Source organism: Pantherophis guttatus, chromosome 1, assembly GCF_059756535.1.
Source record: "Pantherophis guttatus breed Tessera chromosome 1, ASM5975653v1, whole genome shotgun sequence".
NCBI lineage: Eukaryota > Metazoa > Chordata > Lepidosauria > Squamata > Colubridae > Pantherophis > Pantherophis guttatus.
Genome location: NC_142063.1, coordinates 276,032,209 through 276,056,221, shown reverse-complemented (window position 1 = coordinate 276,056,221; position 24,013 = coordinate 276,032,209). Strand labels below are relative to the sequence as shown.

Below are 24,013 nucleotides of genomic sequence, written 5' to 3'. Positions count from 1 at the left end.
TTTGTAACACAGATATTCAGAGACAGCAATTTCTCTGGTGAAAAAGGTTTACGTTGATAGTAAATGCACAGTCTCAGTATGTAGCACTGAGGCTATGCATATGATATTCTTTTAGCAGTTTTAGTTAAACAAATAACATATCGTACCAGACAAAAGAACAGGGATAGACATTCTGATTTCCACATGTACCTCCCTCCAAATACATATGTTTTGTAGTCTGTTTTAAAGAAAACAAAATACTAATTCTCCCCCCCAAAAAAAGAAAAAAGGAATCAGTTAGTAATTCAGAATCACTACAGAAAATTACTGGAAGCTTTTTTTTTTTTTTTTTGGAAGCATAGTGAAAAAGGAATCCTTTGTACATGCAGGATTAAACGAGTCAACCCATATTTTAGTCAAACTATTACAAGCACTCAAATTGTCTGGCAAAATCATAACTGCTAATTAAGACCCCAAATAACTGTGAAATTGCAATATAAAATCCATTTAATTTTATTGGGAATGCTAGAACTCTCCCTATCAGTGAAATAACACCTCTCATCAGCTCCTTAGACACCAGAAGTACATTACCTCAGCTTTTGGCTCTTCCAATTAACAATTCAGATTATTTTCATCTGCTTTTCTACTGATTGAGAGCCATTGGCTCTTTTGCAGACTTGCTGAACTCTGGTTCTTTTATCTAAATATATTGATCAGGCAAAAGGATACATACAATCCAATACCAGCTTACTCGGGAGTAAGTCCCATGAAATTCAAGGGATTTATACCAAGTGAGGAAGTCTAAGAGTGCAGTTTAATTTGGTTGTTTGCTTTTTTCCCCCCATCTGCCAAATGTGAAACCTACTGCTTAATATTTACTTTTGAGAAGCTACAATATTAAATAAAAATCCCTGGTGGGGCTGGGTAAATATTCAGTGTTAAGCATTAGTGCTGGCTTCTGGCTTCATCTATGTTGTGTTAGTCAGCTCCTGCTAGCAGGCTGGTTGATTCCAGTATTCAGTGCCATTAAAATGTAGATTGAAAAAACAATGACATCTGGGATTTATTCCTTCTAATAGAAATTTAATTATTAATCAAACCCACAGTGAGTTTAAATATTGGCAGAACCGCTTGCTTGACAGCACCAGGAAGTTGGATCACTCAGAAGGAATCTTTCAATCTCTCTTTTAAGAGATGCAGTTCTACTTCTATCTATTAAACCAATTTTTATCTTAGTCAGACTCGGAACTGAGGACCTATTTTGCCATCTGCAAGAACTGATGCGTCTTAATGTATGCCTTAGGCATGAAAATATCTAGGGTTTGGGTATGTTTGCCACCAGAAATACTGCGTGCATCTTTTGAAGAGCAAGTAAGTGCCATTGCTAAGAGCTACTTCCAACATGACGTTTGCCAGCTTCTCTGCCCATTTAACTTTCCATGCCAATGAACACTTAATGTGAACGTTAGAAGCTGTGGGAGGTGGAACCTTCAAATCAGTTTCCAAGGCCAGATTGCACTTTAAGATACAAACTCCTACTCGTGGAAGTTGATCTTGCCGAATTCAGAATCCTATAATGATTGGGCAAGCAGAGGTAGGTTTCACATAATTTTACCGGTTCGCCGCACACAAAAAATGTGAGCGCGCACCCTTCCGTGCATGTGCTTTGCTCGCGCATGCGGCTTGCATGCATATGTGCAGCTTAGAAACATGGCTAAATAGGATGGCATAGCGCCAGGGTGGGGGGGTGGGCGGGTGGGGGCGGACCCACCCACAGGTCGCCACTACCAGTTCACTCGAATTGGTCCGAACCGGCTGAATACCACCTCTGGGGGCAAGGATATAAAGTCAAACAAAACTGAAGTACTTTTCAAATTTAACAGCACAAATGCCACATCCACACAGCTTCTGTGCCATGCCTCCCCCCACCCAATCTGGAGCCAGCAAGAAATGATGCTATCCTAAATTTTTCTGCCTCCTCACCATACATTTAGAATGGGTCGTCCTGTCTTGTTGATGTTTATACAACTTTAGTGCACAATGTTCTAATAGCTGCAAATTATTATGGTTGGGTGTAGATTTTTAGAACGGAAATGGCATTTTTTTAATCCAGCTATCGAGTCTTTTCCAAGGACTTGGGATAGGCAGATATGTTTAATAATATTCATCGCAAGATATAAACTGTTCTAAGTAAAGCTATTTTTTTGCAATTGATTGATTGTGATTTTGTCAATGCCGATAGAGTTCAAGTGGTACTCCGGATGTTTTGGGATTGTATTCATATATCACTATTGCTTTCTTTTGCCGTAGTCATTCTACTTCTGTTTGCAGGTCTTTGTATATTGTTATTTTCTCTAGTTCTTTCTCTTCTATTCTCTTTGTCTCCAGGTACTACCATGTTCACTATTCTGACTTATTTTTTTGTCTTTATTAGCAACAATTGCTACATCTGGAATGGCAGATGTCTGTTTATTATTATCTATTCACAACAATGTGAAATCACATTGCCAGTTCTTTAACTGGTATTGGCTTTCATATGCATCAAGCTCTTCCCAAGAACGTAAGATGGCATCGTGCATTGATTTAGTATATGTAGATATAGTATATAAGCAGTTTGGGCTTTTGCATTAACAGATAGAAATGTTGTCATATTTCTATGCACATGTGCAAAATGTTGTGCATATTTTCTAACTGCCATCCAAGATTTTTTGGTATGGCACCCAGTGTGCTGGGACTACCATAACTGATTTATGTCATAACTTTTCTATTTCGATTTTGGGATCTTGATACTATGTGATCTTCTCTACTTTTTGTCTTCTATTCTCTATCCCCTGGTATTGCTACAACAATCATCAACACTTTTTTCTTTTCAAGGATGTGTGGTTTGTTTTCTTGAAAATCAGTGAAAATGGGGTCATAGCAATAATAAATAATAAGGATGATGAGTCACCCTGGAAGATGCCTGTCCTAATGTTGACAAATGACAGTTTTAAATAATCTTCAATCTTCTATGTTTTCATTCCTAACATTACATCTTGATTCAGCAAGTTTTATCCAGGGAGCCATTGTCTTCTGAGATTTTCAGAAATTCAGGTTCCTCATCCATGGGATTTTATCTGAACGGTATCTAAATGGCCACATTTTTTGCACAGGGAAAATTGTAGGACAATATGCATAATTTATTTATTTATTTTATTTTATTTATTTTACTTCGAATTTATATACCGCCCTTCTTCCTGGGAACTCAGGGCAGTGTACAGCCAGATAAAAACACATAATATAAACATTAAGAACAAATTAAAAGGAAATATCTCAATTTGGCCAAAAAATTTAACATACAAATTTAAAATCATTTAAAAGGCATTGTTAGGCCAGCCCGGCTTGTTGGAAAAGGAAAGTTTTAAGGGAACGGCGGAAGGCACGGAGGTCTTGGATTCTCCTTATCTCTGGGGGCAGCTGATTCCAGAGGAGGTGCCCCCACAGAGAAGGCCCTCCCCCTGGGGGTCATCAGCCTGCATTGCTTGGCTGATGGCACCCCGAGGAGGCCCTCTCTGTGGGAGCACACGGGTCGATGGGAGGTCGTCGGTGGCAGAAGGCGGTCTCGGAGATAACTAGATCCTATGCCATGGAGCGCTTTAAAGGTGGTAACCAACACCTTGAAGCGCACCTGGAAGACCACTGGGAGCCAGTGCAGCTCGCGCAGGAGCGGTGTTATGCGGGAGCGCCATGCAGCTCCCGTAATTACCCGCGCGGCCGCATTCTGGACCAGTTGGAGCCTCCGGAAGCTCCTCAAGGGGAGCCCCATGTAGAGAGCATTGCAGTAGTCCAGGCGAGAGGTGACGAGGGCATGAGTGACTGTGCACACGGAATCCCAATCAAGAAAGGGGCGCAACTGGCGAATCAGGCGAACCTGACAAAAGGTCCCCCTGGCAACAGCCGTCAGATGTTCCTCCAAAGACAGCTGTGTATCCAGGAGGACTCCCAGATTGCGCGCCCTCTCAACGGGGGCCAAAGACTCACCCCCGATAGTCAGCGATGGAGTCAGCTGACTATATCGGGATGCCGGGAACCACAGCCACTCAGTCTTGGAAGGGTTGAGCTTGAGCTTGTTCCTCCCCATCCAGATCCGTACAGCCTCCAGGCACTGGGCCATCACTTCAAGGGCATCGCTGGGGTGGCCTGGGGTGGAGATGTACAGCTGGGTGTCATCAGCGTACTGGTGGTATCTCACCCCAAAGCCACGGATGATCTCATCCAGTGGCTTCACATAAATGTTGAACAGAAGGGGCAAGAGGACCGACCCTTGCGGCACTCCACAGATGAGAGGCCTCGAGGTTGACCTCTGCCCCCCTGCCAACACGAACTGCGACCGGTCTGAGAGAAAGGAGGAGAACCACCGTAACATGGTGCCCCCCCATCCCCAACTCTTCCAACCGGTGCAGCATGATACCATGGTCAATGGTATCAAAAGCCGTTGAGAGATCTAATAGGAGCAGAACAGAGGAGCAACCCCTGTCCCGAGCCCTCCAGAGATCATCAACCAACACGACCAATGCCATTTCCGTGCTGTGCCCAGGCTTGAAACCCGACTGGAATGGGTCTAGATAGGACGTTTCCTCCAGGAATAATAAGTAGTCCTTGAATATTTTAAGGGGAACTGTGTTTTAAGATATGTATCCTTTGATTTGTCAGTACATGAGAATCTTCTCTATTTGGTAACTCAATTATTTTGTGTACTTTTAGCTATTTTCAAGGATGGGGGACTGAGAATATAGGCAATGCACGTTGCTTCAGTGTGCAACCATCCCTAAGCAGCAATGTCACCATAAGACTTGGAACCATGGAAAAGCAGTGTTCACAGTACATTAAAAAAGTGCCACAAGGGTGTCAGCTCTGTGTATAGATTCAGCTGAACAAGATGGTAGTGGCCATCAGGAACAACATTACACAAGTGGTTGAGTCCTATCCATCTTTCTACAAATTCAGTAAGTGCATTTTCTTTCTTAAGAGGGCATTAATATTAGAAATATAAACTACATAAAGTAAGCTGGATAATATAATTTGAGCTATTTTTGCATGTTTTGATTACTGTAAATCTAATATTAAAATTACCAATTTCTTTACTAGCAATTTATAGCTTCTTCAATAATAATACAACTACCTTTGTGCCAGATATTTGTAATCCATACAACTTTATAACAGTTAACAGATATTTTTTGTTAACAATACTCTACTCTAATATTTAACATAAAGTATTATAAATGTGTAGTTTGGAAATAACAAGACTTTAGAATTAATATTAACAAGAATTTATCTATTCTTCAATTTTCATATCTAGCATGACAAACAACTAGCACAAAAATGGTTCAGATGAACCTTTATGGGCTCTGTGAAAACCAGCATATTTTAAACTGACCTAATTTAGATCAAGCCAGGGAAAAGATTTCACTCAGTTTCAAGAGCACTAGATAAATGATTTTCTGACAGACTCTGAGGAATTGACTGCTCAGGAATACATCTGATCCAACTGGTAATTTAGAATTATATTAGATGGCTGATAGAAAAAAAATTGAAAACTATTATGTGAGTGCAAAGCAATAAGTGCAAAAATTTCAGTGCAGTGCAAGCAAAGACAATCTTTGGAAAGCCTCTTGCTACTACAACCAACCTCAAACAAGCCCTCAAACAAACCTTTTGCTTGTTTCAGTGAAAAATTCTTCTGATTCACCCCACTCCTTAACAGATAAGATGGAAAAGCTGGTCACTGAGATACATGGGCCCAGTTAAAAATGGCACTATAGTGGTTAAGATTAAGACTGGGAATACTCTGGTTAAAGTCTATAGCCTAGGGGTGGGTTGTACTTACCTTTACTACCGGTTCACAATGGGGCTGCGCGCACTTCTGCACATGCGCAGAAGCTTCCTGATGACATTGGGATCAGTGGGCGGAGCCTCCTGCCAGTTTTACTACCGCTTCTTGCTAACCGGTCCGAACCAGGGGCAACCCACCACAGCTATAGACATAGAAGTTCACCGAGGGACTTTCCTTGTTCTTTGCTCAACCTTCCTCGGTGAATTATTTTTGTGGAGCTAAACATAAAAGGAGACCCCTATGTAACTCTTGGAAGAAAGGGGGGAGCTAAATCTAATTACTAATAATTATTTGTGATGATGCAGGTAAAGGAAAGGAGGAGGGAATTAAAGGGCCTGAAGCCAGAGACAGTGAGCACAGTGAATACAGAGGCTGAAGCAGGGGGAAAGTTAGATGCCCAAGAACAGAAGGTTTGCTGAGACAAGTGAAAATGGGTTTTGTTACTGGATGAAGGGAGCAAGGCAACAAGGAAATTACAAGGTGCAGCCCTAAAATATTCTTAAAATGGACGGAATCAAAAAATATTTTGGAAGGAAGTTGATGAAAGGCAACCAGCACTCACTAACACAGCTTAATAAAATTAAAAACCATTATCCTTATGTGGATTATAATACCTAATCATATAGAGAGAGAAGTAGGAAGCACAAGTGCCTCATTCTACATAGTATATTGTGCTGTATAGCATCCTGCTATTTCTTTCTTTCCTGATGACAATTTAGGTAATCTTTAGGCTCCAAGGTTGCACGCTTGATACATTTCTTAGTTGACTGAAATGTCATCAAGATAGAATTGACTCCCGGTGAATTCATGGACAAATATTCACCACTTCAAGTTGTCTCTAGTAATAGTCTCTGGTTCTTCCAATGAAAGTCTTACAACCTGTGGAAAAAGTCAGAATTGGCTGTCTGCCTGTTCCTAGAGTAAAACTCTGGTGGGGTAGCATATTAAAGGTAGAGTGGACTGATTAGTATAAATAAATATATAAATATTAAATAGATATTTATTTTTTTGCCCTTGCCTAAAATCTATTTTTAAATAGATTTTTTGCCTTTGAAAAAAATATGTCGTATGATAATTAGGGTAGCCGAGAAAAGTGATAACATGACTGATGAGAATCTTTCAGTAGAACTAAACAAAAGCCTTTTTTTCCTCGAATGGCCAATACTTCAAATAAAAAGAACCTTTATGAGAGGAGCACAGATAATTATGTGATTTACTGGAACTCTATGCTCAGCATGAGCTAATCTGCTTCCCTTTAAAAATATTTGTTTTAGATGCATGCTCATGAAACAAGGTTTTCTTTTCCAGTCTCCGAGTCAATGCTGTAGCTAGGAATTAGTTACTTTTATTTTATAGCACTCAAAAGCATACTATTAGATCTGTTTAAAAAGTTATTTCTCATCAATCCGATAGTTTTTAAACTGTCATTATTTGGCTAGTTAACATCTTTAGGAAACAATACTACAATAGTTATCTTAAGCAAGATTCACACACGGCAAGTTTCAATGCGGGAGTTGAATACAACCCCTTCTGCTGGAGTACTTAATACAACACATAAAAAAAAAAGGATATGAACAAGGTTTTCATCATAGCTACAGGCTGCTAGCTGAAGTTGCTCTTCCAAGAATATGAGCTTCTTGCTTATTTGTTCACATTTCTCTCTGAATTCTGTAGAAAGCATATCGAATTCCTGTAAGTACATAAAAAATATGAAAAGGAAATGGTTGTCATACATTCGGTTGTTATTACCATAATTGGTGTTTGATAATATTTCACTGCTCAGAAGCAAATGAAACACTCTAGCAGCAGATATACTCTCAAATACGTATCAGAAGTGAGATAGTTGGGAACCTTATGTTAAAGAGGACTATTTCAAAGAGATAATCTCCTTCTCTTTCTTTCTTTCTCTCTCCCTCCCTCTCTCTCTCTCTCTCTGTTTGTAGACACATGCATACTTTCAGCTGATTGTGCAAGTCTCTTTGTTGTGCACTGGTTTCATATATACTTGGACCAATGGATTTGTTCCACACTTATCAAGCTGAAATTTATGCAACAGGAGATTAAGCCTTAGTTCTTATTAAGGTGGTAAAGTTCTTTCTAGACTATACGGTTTGGTAATTTAGAAAGTGGTGCTTGATACCCAACTAATGCTGCAAGAAGTGTTACTGCAAATTCAATTCCATGGTTGCCACACTAAATTATTATGATAGCTTTGCTCATTGGAACTGTTGAGAGTTAAAGCAACTCTTCCATATGCCTATGGAAACATAATGTAATTTGTGATTTTGGGAACTATGACAAAGTATCAATTATACACCAAACAGTGTGAGATCTTCTTTGTTTTTTCACATTTAATTATTCTCTGTATTATTAACACAAAACACAAAAGGATGTATATAATAGTCTTACAGTCTAATTATTATGGTTCGTTGTACAGTTATTCAGATATTCAGATTAGATTTGGCATGTTTATCCACCTACCAAATATTATCACTGACCCCACTTTCTTCCTGACAGTTTTATATTGCTCCTCAAAATGATATAACTGTTTTTCACTCTTCTTTTAGCTAGTCTTCCATTTTAAACATAATTGCAAGGAAGGAAGGAAGGAAGGAAGGAAGGAAGGAAGGAAGGAAGGAAGGAAGGAAGGAAGGAAGGAAGGAAGGAAGGAAGGAAGGAAGGAAGGAAGGAAATAATCTAATTTTGCAGGAGGCCCCAGTGTTTAGAAAGAAAACTTTTGACATTTATAATCCCTAAAATGGTCCCCTATAGAACTTTACAATAATTGTATTTGATTTAATGTTGCCCCATAAAATTCTATTAGAAGATAGGTTTACATCAGTTGTCAGTGTAGCAGAAGCTTTTAAAAACATGGACAATCAGACTGAAGAAGAGAAGGAGAATCTTCATATATTGATTGTAAATGTTCTAGGGAACTTCTGAATGAAAGACAACAATGAACAACTCATCTCTCAAACTGTTAAATTATTTCTTCCGTATTTATAAGGATTCTGCATATTTTGGTTGTGGGGGAATATCTGAACAATTTTCAAAATTGGGAAATATTAAGAAAATACCTTTACGGCTAGCAATCTCTATCAACACAGTAAGTGTTGCTCATTTACAAATTTATAAGGCAACCACTCATGAAATTATTATGTTTTTGTTTTGAAAATACGCAGTGCCAACTGATTATCAAAAAGCATGTACATCTCAGAATCAGTGCTGAAGAAAGCTTGTATATGTTTAGGAATATGATCTATTCACAACTATTACTTGAACTAAATACAGGATATTGGTAGCAAAAGCTTTCAGCTAAAGCTCATAAATGCACATTTATCAGTGAAAGTAATGAAAATAAGAAACTCCCATCTAATTTCCTCTCTGAGGACTTCAACGAAGTAGAACCATCATAATTCAAACCAGGCAATGTTTTATTTGTTTTAAGTGTAGAAATTAAGCTGCAATTCCAATGCTGATTTATTGAGTGTTTCAGCTGAATCTAACCAAACAACACCACTATATATGGCTATAGGTCAAACTCCCACTTCAATCACAGTAGAGACAGCCAACACTGATTTGAAAATGTTAGTTGCTATAAACAAAATTAGACATTGTGAAAGTTGTGACCTTTTGAATGTTTGCTATCTACATATCTTCTCTCCCCCAGCCAAATCACAATACTTGAGCAGACTGTTTAAATCTCAGATTATACAAGAGTATATAACCTGTATTCAAATCTCTGCTATCTATGCAGTTTTCTGGATGATTTAAGCAACTGGGTGTGTCTTTACTATGAATATATCTACTTTGATCTTCCTTGCTTGCACATTTGCTAAACCAGGTAGAGTTTCTCTCACCTGTCATCCAACCAAAGATCGTGACTCGTTGCTCATTTACAAACTAAGATTTTAAATCATGGCTTTTTCTCACACATGAACTCTGGCTTCTTTTGAAGTTACTAATCAGGACCTCTAAATAAAACTGCATCCCATTTAAACCTTTCCTATTATTATTGTTATTTTCTTTATTTTAAAAATGGTGCTAGCAACAAGGAACAAAATGGATACAAACAAGCTACATGTATAAATGCATAATTTATATAATCATCTTTTATTCTTGATCAAGCATTTTGTGCAAATTCATCCATTACAGCTCTAATAAGAGCTGACAGGAATATAAAATATGGTTCATCTACATTCCTTGGAAGAAAAATATGAAATACAAGCAACTAAAAAAAATGTGTATGCTGAAACTGTTATTTCAAATGTAATTAGAAACAAAAAGTAAGTATATTAGGAGAAATGATATGAATATAGATACACGCACACATACACACATATCTGTTTTTTAAGAAATGCAATTAAAAATATAATGTATAATTAACTATGACCTTGGTCTGAAATGTGTGACTCATTAGGTTTGGGGAATTATCCCACATTCCTCCTGAATATCATTTCTTCCCATCTGCACCCTCTCTTCTCTCTGTCTTTCCCTTATAATAGTCATTTTGTGTATAAATAGAACTTAGATGGGTCAGAGGGAAAAGTCCCAAGTCCAGATCAACAGTAGGAATCCTACTCTTGGTACAATCCACCCCACCCCATGCAAATTAAAATTAACCCAATGCAATCTACTTAATGGAATGTGGAAAAAATTCTTGTAGATGTACTTTTGCTGTCAGAATTTCATATTTTTAATAACTGAAGATAATCTCATTTTTAATCAGAATCATTATTTTATTTATTTACAAATTTTGACAGATTTAACCAAAGAAATTAATATTCCAAGGTGGTTACAAAATAGAGAATAGCTCAAATGAAAAGGTAATCATTTGTCTTTATGTCATCCCTATCAGTCATTCTCTTTAAAAACAACATAAAACCTTTTCACTTTAATTTCAAAAATAGATAACTAAAATGTCTCTCAGCGGGTCCTATGCTTATTAATGTCACTGCTAAAAAATTTATCTCCCTGATCTACTAATTATATATAAAAGCTAGTGACACTGAAACTATTTTAAATATTTCCCAGGTGGAATTCTGCTGCACAGTCTCTGTATGTACAAAAAACTTCCTTGTTAGCCAAATGGCATTCTAAAACTGGCAAGTTGATCTACTGTTACAAGAAATAGCTTTCATTTTGGAAGCTCCTCTAGTCTCTTCTGTTAATTAAAAATAATATTTTTCAACTGAACATTCTGAGGAAGTAAAATTCTGAAGGAGCCCAATATACTATAGTAAAGCTGAATCCCTACTTTTATGAGGATGACAGGTTTTCAGGCCTTCTAGATTTTATAATATTTAGTTCATTGGTTGGTTGATTAATTGGCTGGTTGGATGTCCATCTCGCTGCGAGATGTCAAACTTTGTTGATAGCAAAAGGAAGCTGCTAACTGCTTTTCACAAGATACTTTTTATTCCAGATCAGCTGGTTCCAGGTTACATTTTAACTACCAGCAAACCAAGAAGACCCTCCTCATCCACCATCTGGCAGACACTTATGAGCAAGAGGTAAAGGAGTATGGGTGTTGTGGCCCGCCAGCAGCCTGCGCGGATTGTGGCTGATCCCGACGAAGAGGAGGCTGGTGTGGTGTCACGCCAGCAGCCTGCGCAGCCAGCGCTTGCGTCGGAAAGTGAGGAGGCTGAAGAGGATGTGGTGCCAGGGGCAGAGACTCAGCCAGGGCCTTCAGAATCTCCAGAGGCTCCTTCAAGTGGAGAGAGTGACGTGGAGGAGCCTCTCCTCAATGCTTGAGCACACAGGGTTGCCAAAAGGCAGGAGTGGCTACTCAGGAGGAGGAGGCCTACTCGAGAATAGGACTTGAGGATAATTGGCTACTCCCTTAGCCTATTTAAGTCACACGCAACTAGTGCTTTCTTGCTGGAAACAACTCGTATTTATTATCAGAGTATTTTGGTTTATCGTATCTTGTTTTCTGGGTTGGTTGCCAACCTTTGCCGGTCTTATTTATTCTTGCTACTTAATAAATTTGATAAGGACCATTGGTGTGTGTCAATATCCTTGGAAATCCGGAGCTGGGGTAGAACAATGGGGCAAGAGGCTTTGGGCAAAAGAGGATGCCAGCAAAATATGGAGATCATAAACCAGGAAAGAAAAGATGTCTAGGAAAGATAAGAATGCTGAAGAGAAATGTTCCGAACGGAATCAAATGAGGTTAAAGGAAAGTAGAAATAATGTATTGAAACTGCCTAGAAACAATATTCTAGAATGAAAGAAACATTTTTAAGGAGAGAGTGACAAAGAAGAACACAGCCATACATTGACAGAGAAATGTGAAATGATCAAGCAGATCTGAGAAATGGTCAAGTGTTACAAGATCAGATAATTGAGAGAGTAAGAGAAATCCAAGAAGTTGCTTCACTGACTATAACAAGGTCGGTCTAATAAGTGTGCCAGAGCATGATTCTTCAGAAGTATCTTTACAATAAGCAAGAAACTACTGTACTCGGGGAACTGATCTGATATTTCTAGTGGTGATACTGGTTGTGAAAGCTGAGCACAGATAGCAAAGGAAAGAAGATAGATTCCTTCAAATCATACATTTGAAAAAAAAGTTTCTATGAGTACTATTGAATGTAATAAAAACCAATGGATCTGATCTGGGCCAAATAAAAGCTAACTGCTCCCTTGACCAGCAAGAAGTTCACATTTTTGGGGAAACTGATACAAACAGATGATGAACTAGGAAAAATCATTATGTTTGACAATGTTAAAAAAAATAGGAAAGGGGGAAGACAACAGATAATGTTGATACATAGCTTAAAATAAATTATTAGTCATATTGCTTAAGATAGATCAAGATATTAAGCATTCATCCGGTCCTTACATTGTATGTTGTAGATGCAATGTCTAGAAGCCATAGCAGTTCCACAAATACAACCAAAAATATGGATCAGATATGTAGATGACACCTTCACCACAATAAAACAGGACCAATTGGAGAACACCCACAGAACCATTAATAACATTTTTAAACAAATCCAGTTTACTAGAGAAGAAGAAAACAACAACTACCCTTCCTGGACATCCCGATCAGCAGAGACCACAATGGCAGGTCTAAAGAAAAAAACCCATACTAATCAGGTGCTCCATTACCAAAGCAACAATCCAACCATCTACAAGAGAAACTACGTAAGGACTTTATTTAGATAAGCCCAAACACACTGCAGCAACCCAGAACAGCAAAAAAAGGAAATAGAGCATCTATACAACATATTCCAGTAAAATGAATATCCACACAACTTATCAAAAAGTCTCTGACCATTCAACCCAATACAGCACAACCAACAAAAAGTCTAAAAAGAATCACACTGCCATACATATCTCATAAACCACCAATAGACTACTACAACCACATGGAATCAGCATAGCACACAAGCCAACTAAAGCCCTGTAAAAACAGACCTAAGCAGACCAAAAGAACCAACAACTCCAGAAGAAAAAACAGGACAACATACAATGTAAGGACTGCAACAACCACTATATAGGACAAACAGGCAGAAGTTGGCCGAACGCATCCACAAACACCAAATAGAAGTCAGAAGACATGATAAAAATTCTTTAATTCCACAACAGATAGATTGATTTAACCAGGGGTGGGCTGCTAGGGTTCGCAGGGGTTCGGGAGAACCTCTAGCTAAGATTCTGTGCAGTTCAGAGAACCCCCAAATCCCACTCCTGGCTGGCCCCGCCCACCCCACCCTGCCCCTCCCAGGAGTCCCCACGCGGCCCATTTTGGATGCAGGTAAGTGCAGGCGCAGAGGCTCGGGGAGAGCAAAAAACAGGCCTATCAGAAGTTTGGGAAGACTGGGAAAGGGCTCGTTTCCGGTCTCCAGAGGGCCTCTGGAGCCTGTGGAGGCCATTTTCGCCTTCCCAGAGGCTCAAGGGAAGCTTCTGCTATGGTGCAGGAGGCCGACTAGGCCATGCCCATCATGGCCACGCCCACCCAGCAATCGGGCAGAGAACCCTTGCTAAAATTTTTGAAGCCCACCCCTGGATTTAACCATAGTTTCAATTGGAAAAATGTGATCAAGATCAAGATCAAGACCAAGCCAAGTTCAAAAATGCTAGGGAATTTCTAGAAGCCTGGCACTCTGACAAATCAGCCATCAATAGACACATAGACATTAACATCTATAGACTATGCAAAAGAGGCTATCACCCAGTCCAAAAAGGAACAAAAAAGACCCAAGCACCACTCCATCACCAATCAGCACCCAGATCAACATAGATTAACTCCAAGCTTAACATCAGACCAACAAGCAAGTAAACAATACCCCAATCAAGAAACTGCCAAAGAAGCCAACAACAAGCACCCCAACCAAGGAATCTCTAAAACCACTCCCACCAACACTGACAGGCAAACCACTAGAATATAAACTGACAGCAAACAGCAGTCCTTACTAGCACTGATGTTGTTACCTAGTTTGGGTAATTAAACATCTGCAAGAAAACAAACAAGCTCAGAGAGTACCAAGGACCCCTCATGTCAATTCTGAACTACAATTATTCTCCTTTATGGAATTTTCTACTTATAAGATATAGCCTTATTTGTCTTGTCTAACTGCTTATATCATTTTTAATGGCTGAAATGGTGAGTAGAGAATCTTCTTATATTATTAAAACAGAGGACCTCTAAGCTAACCAAACTATTGAAAAAATACTAAGTAGATTTCAAACTTAGGTTTAAAATTAGGTAATTTTCTAGGGGAGAACAGCTTTTTCATAGTTCATTCAAGAAATTATTCATAAATATATGGCATTGTATGCCAAGAAAAATCTTATAACTCTTCATATCTATATAAATCCTTTATTTACTGAACAAGGATTGAAGTGCTCTAGCAGTATAAACATTGTTTGTTCATGTTGTGGATTATAAATCTTATGCTAAGAAAAACATTTTGAATATAAGCCTCTCTGAGAAAAGTTAAGCAGATTTCCTATTTATGATGATATTTATTTGTGTCTGTTCAGTGTCACATATATTCCAGTGTGACAGTCCAGTTTGTTTTCTGATGGGACTTCACAGGTTCCTTTAGGCTTTGGAGCACCCCTACTGCTTTTGATAAGCATCACAAGTGGGGTGCAAGTTTACTTCCTGGAGACCATATGCTATATCTCCTGGTGTCTAAGACAGCCCCTATTCTCTTGGCAACTGTTACTGCTAATGGCTAGACATTACCTATGAATAATAATTATTTTTTTCTAAAAACAGTGTTTCCGTTAATTGGAGAAAAGGTTCTATGATTCTCTTATAATTCAACAAATTCCAGACATATTGATCCTCGCATGCCTTGGTTTTCTTACTTCAATTTTTCTAGTATAATTTAATTACTTTTATCCTGAATATTTTACTCCTTTTATTACACCTTTCCACAATGAGAACATATGAGCTTAATTCAGTATGAGTAGACTATCAAGAATAAAAACACGAGTGTTCTCATCCTACCACTGAACAAACATTTTATTGATTCTAAGAAAATGTCATTTCATGCTGACCTTTCTGTTTATACATGCCCATGGAATCAGCGAAAATATTTTTTTTCTAGTTGAGAAATTATTAAGTATAGTGAGTCTCAGTATTTATGAATGTAGGTAACAAGCATTTATTTATACTGAAATTAGGGGATTTAAATTGTATGAGAGTATTTATGAATGTAACAGGGGGAGGAAATATCCAAATATGCCCTTTGTAGCTCAATATGGCTTTCTGAACCATTAAAATTATTTAACAAAGTCATTGAAGAATAAAACTATTTCACAAAATAGTAATTAGCAATAAAATCATTTTATCACCATTATTAACATCAGCAGCAACTGTACCATCCTACTTTAGCAAGATAAATGCATGCTATTCTATTAGAGATGTAAAATATCACACTTTTCAACAACAACAAAGCATTTCTCACAATCGAGAAAAATGTTCCTGGTTGATCTTTACATATACAGTAGCTAGGATCAAACATCTTTATTACTATAAGTTTGTGAGCTGAAGCATGCAATAGAAGGCATCTCGCTTGTGAGGGCCCCTTGGTGAGGGGTCCTTGGTGCTCTCTTGGAGCTTGTTTTCTTGCAAATGTTTCATTACCCAAACTAGGTAACATCATCAGTGCTAGGTAACATCATCAACAACATTTTGGTTGTTTTGAGAAAACCTTCCTCATTCTCCAGCGCACTGTTTCGAGAATCGAAAGTGTGGGTTATTCAATGTCTATTAGCCAGAGACTGAGTGAGTGTTCAGTCAGTGTTCAATTCCTTTAGACACGCCTCCCTCGCTCAGCTGAGCTTCAGTTTTATTCACTCAGTTGAGCTAGAGAGACTGCTTTTTATTTGCTCTGGTGAACCAATAGATAATTGTATTACACCACATTTTGGATTCCTGCTAAATTTCATTAAAATTTTTATTTCTATTTCTTCTGATTGGAGTTGAACCATCGATTGTGTATTGTGGAGACTTTCTTACCAATCTTCTCCTCCGCTGCTGACGGAATAGGAAAAAGGACAGGAACTTTCCACTATTCTCATCTACATGAGAGTTTTTCACATATTTGCAGAATACAGAACCTGATCCTTAAAAAACTAAAACTAAAAAAAAAAATACAACCATCAAGACCCCTGATCAAGAGACAAAATTCTAACGATAGAAAATTGATTGCATTCAAATAAACTTTTTTTGTCCATATCTCTCACAAAATCAAATTCTTAAAGAACCCTAGAGTTCCTCAGGAAAAAAAATCAAAAATCCTCCTCTAAATTACAGTGCTTTGATATTGCTTTTAAGTAAATAATTTTGCTTATTTCTAATACACATAGATAACAAATTATACATTTTAACAAATCATAATATGAATACAACTGATCCCGGATCTCCGCACTTTCCGTAAGGCCCTGAAGATGTTTTTATTTCAGCAAGCCGGCCTGGCCTGAATAGGTTTTATGGGTTAGTTTTTTAATTGTATAGCTTGGGGTTTTAAATTGGGAGGCCAATTAATTTAATTTATTTTTAGTCATCTTAACTTTTATATTGTATGTTTTTAATTTTCGGCTGTTCACCGCCCTGAGTCCCTTCGGGGAGAAGGGCAGTATATAAATTCAATAAATAATAATAATAATAATAATAATAATAATAATAATAATAATAATAATAATGCTTTTTAAAGACAACTAAAACAAAAGCAGAATATAAGAAAGTAGTAATTGAGCAGCGAGCTGAAAATTGGAAAAGCAAAGCTCTGCATGGCCAATACTTGGAAAGTATTGAAGGCAAAGCTGACCAGAAACTAACTTGGAACTGGTTAAGATCAGGAGTACTGAAAAAAGAAACAGAAAGCTTTATTTTGGCAGCTCAAGAACAAGCCCTAGCCACAAACTGCATGAAGGCAAAAATTCAACGTTACCACCCACAGCAAATGCTGTCTCTGCAATGAGAAAGATGAGACAGTTGACCACCTGATCAGTAGGTGCAGCAAAATTTCACAAACTGACTACCTACAATGCCATGACTGTGTTGCTAAGATCATTCACTGGAAATTGTGCCAGAAGTTTGGATTTGAGTACAGCAAAAACCACTGGGACCATCAGGTTGAGAAAGTTTTAGAGAATGAGAAACTCAAGATCTTGTGGGATTTTAGGATTCAGACTGACAGGCACTTGGTCCACAACACACCTGACATAACAATAGTTGAAAAGAAAAAAGTATGGTTCATTGACATTGCAATACCTGGTGATGCACGGATTGAAGATAAGCAGCAAGAAAAAATCACAAAGTACCAGGATTTGCAAATTGAAGTTGAGCAACTGTGGAAAAAGAAATCGTGTGTTGTCCCGATTGTAATTTGAGCCCTTGGAGCAAAACCCAAAGGGCTACCCCGCTATTTAGAAATTCTAAATTTGCCAGACTTGAACATTTTGACTCTACAAAAAACCACCTTACTCGGAACAGCTTACATCCTCCGACGATACCTTAACAGTTCCTAGGTCCTTGGTTAGGACTCGAGCTGCTGAGCTATTAACCAGCCTCAAAGGCTGTAAATCTCACTAAAGATTAACCAATAATAATAATAATAATAAGCTTAACAAATTATGCAGACATTCCGTATGGAGATTTTTACAGTTCCTTAACTGTCTTATTCTCTCTCTCCCTGATTCACATAGGTCATGGATGTCAAACTCGATTGTGTCACATGACATATTGTGACATATCATGACATTTTTTGCCTTTATGGAGCAGGGGTGGGCGTGGCCTGCACCTTCCCACGGGCCGCCAGTTTGACACCCCTGATGTAGGTGTTACAATTAGATTGTTCTAATGGCATAGGACCCGGGTACCTCCGAGACCGTCTTCTGCCACCAATAGCCTCCCACTGACCAGTCCGTTCCCACAGAGAGGGTCTCCTCAGGGTGCCATCAGCCAAGTTATGTCGGCTGGCGACGCCTTTTCTGTGGGAGCCCCAGCCCTGTGGAACGAACTGCCTCCAGAAATTCGTAAGATCTCCGACCTCTGGGTGTTTCGCTGCGCATTGAAGACCCTGTTGTTCCGCCAGGCCGGACTATCAACACAATAGTTTTAAATTGGGGTATTTAAATTTATTAGGGTTTTAAATCTGAGCCACTTTATTTAATTATTTTAAATTTTATATTGTTGTTTTGTCTGTGTTTTTAAATAGGCTGTACACCGCCCTGAGTCCTTCGGGAGAAGGGCGGTATAGAAATAAAATTATTATTATTATTATTATTATTATTATTATTATTATTATTATTATTATTATTATTATTATTATTATGTTCCTAAAGCTGGAGCCACATACAACAACAACAATGTTCAACAATCATTACAACTTCTTGCATTCCTAAACGTCTTTCTTTGTATATACCTCTATGTTCATCAAAAGGTGTCTTAATTAGGCAGGAAGCTTTTTGGGATCTAGGATACCATTTTTCTAGTGCTGCCAAGAAGCAAACTTGAGATCATTTCATAATATTTGTATCTATCAGGTTGTCTCATCCTGCCATGAACCACTTATGTCAATTTATCTAAGTACAAGTGGCTTGAGATGGTGCTAGAATAACAAGATCTGATCTGTTTGTTCATTAAAAAAATGGGTTACCCCATGCATAATTGAAACAGAATGGAAATACAACCAAACAAGTTAAGAAATACCAATTTCTATAATGTTCATTTTATCTGAATTTTATCTAGTTATTTCCAGCAATAATAAATTGGAATAAAGTGAACAGGAAAAAGAATACCTTCAGTGTTGTATTGTAGACAGCATCTATTTTTATTGACGTTAAAAATCTTAATACACTATCTTAAATCAAGTCTTTTCCAGGAAGTATGTAAACATCATCCCCAGTATGACTATGCTTAGCAGATCACTAAATGCCCAATTCCCTTTATAATATAGTGGTACCTCGGTACTCACCATTAATTGGTTCCAGGAGGCACAAAGAGTACCCAAAAAAGCTGAATACCAAATGAATTTTTCCCATAAGGAATATTGTAGTGAGTCATAAGATAACCAACAACGACAAGTTCAACCTTGTGCGTTGAGTACCAAACAAACGATAGGTACCAGGACAAAATTTTTGCAGTCAAAATGCATTGAGTACCAAATTCAATGAGTTTGAAAGCAGTTGAGTACCAAGGCACCACTGTGTAGGATTTCTCTTCTCTTCCTCTCAGTACAGAAAGCAAAACATAGACTCTCAATACAGTTCTTTTTACTATATATAAAGAATTTATATGCTGCCTTGAGTCTTTGGAGAAAGGCGGCATACAAGTTGAATAAATAAATAAATTTAATTAATTTAAAAATAGAAGTACACGCTTTCTTAAAGACTTTGCCCTTCATATACTGTATATCAAATCCCAGATCTAGAGGCTATATTAATCTATAGAAATTTCTAGTGTGCTGACAACAGCACTACAGTTAGTTAAAAGTAGCTAACTATTGCAATACACAATGCAATATTCTCTACAGAGAGGAAGGAAAGCCACAACAAATCCTTTAGAGATTCTAGGCCTATTTATTTTTATTTTACTTATTTTATTTGTCAAACATGTATAAGATAACAGATAAGTATAAACATGATTATGAGTACAGGAAATGGATATGAATAAATGGGGAAAGTAGGACAGGGACGGTAGGCACGTTGCTGTGCTTATGCATGCCCCTTACAGACCTTAAGTCTGTATTTAAGTTATTTAAGGCCATCTCTTTTATCATCTTTTTTTAATATAAATTTTATTAAAAGTTTTAAAGTGAACATAAAACTAACACAAACTAAATGAAGAATAAAGACAACAAAGAAAGGGAAAGAAAAAAAAGTGCAAAGGGAAAGGATAAAAGAAATAGAAGCCAAAAAGTTTTGGATGCAAACACATACACTAATGCAGAATATTTTAAAAACTAAAATACAATTGGAACCAGAGGCTTTTCTTTGGGGACTAATGGATTAGCAACAAGAGAAAAAGTTGTGGAACTTTGTTTCATGACAACTGCGACAAGATTATTATACGCTCAAAAGCTTCGACACTGCCCACAATGGAGGAATGGTTGGTGAAGATGATGGAACTTGCAGAGCTGGTTAAATTAACTTCTTTGATTAGAGAAAAGACATCTTACATTTAGGACTGATTGGAAACTCTTTATAGATTTTTTGCATGAAATGGTAAAAAAAAAATCACTTAGGACTTGTGGTTTTGATGATGGGATAATAGAAATGGCGAGGTTCTCTTTCTATGATTTTTTGTAATCATAGAATGAGAAATAGCTTTCTAATCATACTTGTATTTGCTGCAAAGGAAATTGGAATCTCTCTCTTTCTTCTCAGGGATGAAAATTGAATATTCATTCTGAAACATACTATACAGCACAGTAATTTGGTTGTTACTCTTCTTGCCCGTCTCCTCCATAGCTTTTGGCTTTACTTCCTGCTTTAAATTATCAGAAAACATTTTCCTAAAATGTGCTTTATACTGACAATGAAGGAAGAGGGCAGGCAAATCAATGATCGTAATATTAATATTTGTACATATTTGTAAAAATTCTCCTTATATGCCCTCAAATTCAGTAAAAGACTAAAGTAAAATAGCCTATAGTTACAAATCCCATCAAAGAAGCAACAGCAGCGACAATATTGGTGTCAGGATAACATTCTGTTTATGGACACTCAAATATTGTCTACATTATAAAGAATAGATTATGGTTTCCTGCTTCTTTATAGCACAAGATTGAAGGAAGATGTGTAACAGAGGCTTTACAGCCTAAAGAGACTTCTTTTCACTTAGTGAAATGGGAATTGTTAAATAATCATCATTTTTTTTCATTAAACTAACATCAACAAAATGGACTTTTGGAGTATATCTTAATTTGAAAAGAAATTCACTTTGCAAAATTTGGCTATAAAATGTTGTATTTACTTTTTTTAAAAAAATAGTTATTTTTTTAAAAAAAATAATAAAATGGAAACAGTACCTTCCATTTTTTTATTTTGTATTGCAAATTGCCAAAAACTATTGCCAATGGGCCAAATTGATTCCCCATAATGGGGGAGGGACATTCTCCCATTTCCACAGAAATTTTGTGGATGATTAATTTTAGTAAGTCCTCCCATTTTCTGGTTTATCAGATTTTAATTTTCTTGGAGAAGCACTATTCCCAGTATAGTATGTCCTTCCTTTCCTTGAGCAAATTTCTTTACATTTTTTTTTCAGCTTCTCGGTTTTGCAAATCTGCAAATTATAAATAGAATTGAGAGAGAGGGAAATTGGCTCACTTTAGGGAAAAAAAGTCAAATTCCCCAGCATCAATTCTCCAGCCTTCATAATTAGCAGTTGCTAGCGATCAAAACAGAATAAAAATATGCTGCTAGATTCTAATTATAATTCCAAATTAGTTGGAGATTCTATTTGGTAAAGTTTTCATTTAACATATCTATGAATTTTCATGCACCTTTTTGGCACAAATGTACATATTTGTAATTTTACCTGATATACAGTTTTTGCCAGCAATTTCCCCTAATGCAAAAATTTTGGTACACTATTTTCATGCATTATTTGTAGGTATATATGCATGCAAGATTTCTCTAATGTTTATTTTTATTTTATTTGTAAATGACAAATGGTATTGCAGTTTGGCTACCTATGAAGTTGCAATTATTTTTCCATTATTCAAAAATGTGAAATTGTCTTAAGTTTTTGTACAAATACAAACTAAACAACTTGTCTCCTCTTCCTTCTCCAATGCTGTATCTCTGCAAAAGCAGTGACTACAACATTCTTAAAGGTGCTCTACAGTTTTCTACAGGTGTTTTCAGGAAGTATTTATCTGTAAAATCACAAGAACATGTCAAGTTTATATCACCTTCTCACATTATTACATGACTTTATTCTCATGGACATGCTCCTTTAGATTCCTCAGGGATTTCTTGGACAGCATTGTTAAGGATGGGTAATGATAGTGAAAAAGAGTCAAAACATTTCTCATTAGACAGTAAAATATTTAGACAAAAATGAATATTTAATGGGCATGGAATCATGTTCATTTGCAAATTCCTGGAACCATCGTCTTAATGAGAAAGTCAAACACAATATCAAGGACTTTTGCAAGGAGAATAGTTAATTATCTACTCATAAAGCGCCTGATTTTAGGATACCAGTTCAAGAAGGCAGGGAAATCTTATATGTTCTCAACATATAAGATGAATTCCCAGAACAAAATAAATTGATGCTTTCATTTTGGACAGCTCCCGTCATGTATATATGCTATACTGTACATCCTCTACAAAATAAGCATGATACAGAAAAAGATGGGGTTCTGCTGAACAAATTTAAAAATGGAAAATGTGTAATGTATATATCCTTCTATGTACATTTTTTATCTTTAGAAAAAAAAATATGCCTTTTTCATTTGATGGCAATCGAAGCACTTGGAAAGGTTAAAATCCCCCAGCATGACTTCTCCAGTCCCTGCAATTAGTAGGTGTTAACTATACACAGAAATATGTACTCTGCAGGAGATCTTGACTGCAGATTTCCACCACCTGTCTAATTAGATTTCTGGGATCCAAATACATGCATATAATTTTTCATTACCTAAGAATGGTAAAGTAAGTTATCCTATTATATTATGAAGATAGAAACTAAGCACCTTGAAATGATATCAGCAGTGTAATTATTCTCAGTAATAAAGCTATTGGACAAAGCTATTTAGGTCACACCTGAAGCAAATTATTTCTGAGAAACTTTTCGGAAAGATTCCAGCTTCCTCTATAAAGAAAAAAACCTTAAAGATTAAAAATACTCTGAACCAACCCAACTGCCTGAAATGAACTTTTCTTAGGTCCATATTTTCCCAAAGAAATTTGTAATTTCATCATTCCTGAGTGGGAGATGAGGGACAAAGCATACCACATGAGAACCAGACATGTATCTCTGATCTTAGAGGGTTTGTTGCAGGAGTTCATACTTTCAAGTAGATTTGGAAGACGCGCTTTGGAACATATAAGCCTAAAAAAGTCAGCCTGCTTTCACAGACATAGTTCAGGAGAAAGATACTGTGCTTGTACCTGTAGGAAGTCTGAAGTACTGGTTTTGAATCATTTAAAGAAGGCTAATACTTCTTCTTGAATGAGAAAGAAATATATTAGCTGGGTCGCACCTCATTCTAAACTATAATGAATGAGTTTTCATATGCTAGGTCCTAAGCAAAGTACTTTTTTTTTTTAGTACAAAGTACTAAACAAAGTAACAAAGTAGGGACGTGGTGGCTCAGTGACTAAGATGCTGGGCTTGTCGATCAAAAGGTCGGCAGTTCAGCGGTTTGAATCCCTAGTGTCGCGTAACAGGGTGAGCTCCCGTTACTTGTCCCAGGTTCTGCCAACCTAGCAGTTTGAAAGCACGTAAAAAATGCAAGTAGAAAAATAGGGACCACCTTTGGTGGGAAGGTAATAGCGTTCCGTGTGCCTTTGGCGTTTAGTCATGCTGGACACATGACCACAGAGACGTCTTTGGAAGCGCTAGCACTTTGGCTTTGAAACAAAGATGAGCACCACCCCTAGATTAGGGAATGACTAGCACATATGTGTGAGGGGAACCTTTACCTTTACCTTTACCTTAAGCACAGTACGTTACAGCTT

At 37.3% G+C, this 24,013-nt stretch overlaps 1 protein-coding gene across 1 annotated transcript in view; it reads right to left on the bottom strand.

The window, feature by feature from the left end:
• DISC1 (DISC1 scaffold protein) overlaps positions 1-24,013 on the bottom strand; it is a 159,949-nt gene that overhangs the window by 5,135 nt on the left and 130,801 nt on the right. Inside the window, 1 exon segment of the mRNA XM_060692357.2 lies at positions 7,425-7,541. Coding sequence (XP_060548340.2) covers positions 7,425-7,541 — 117 coding nt within the window.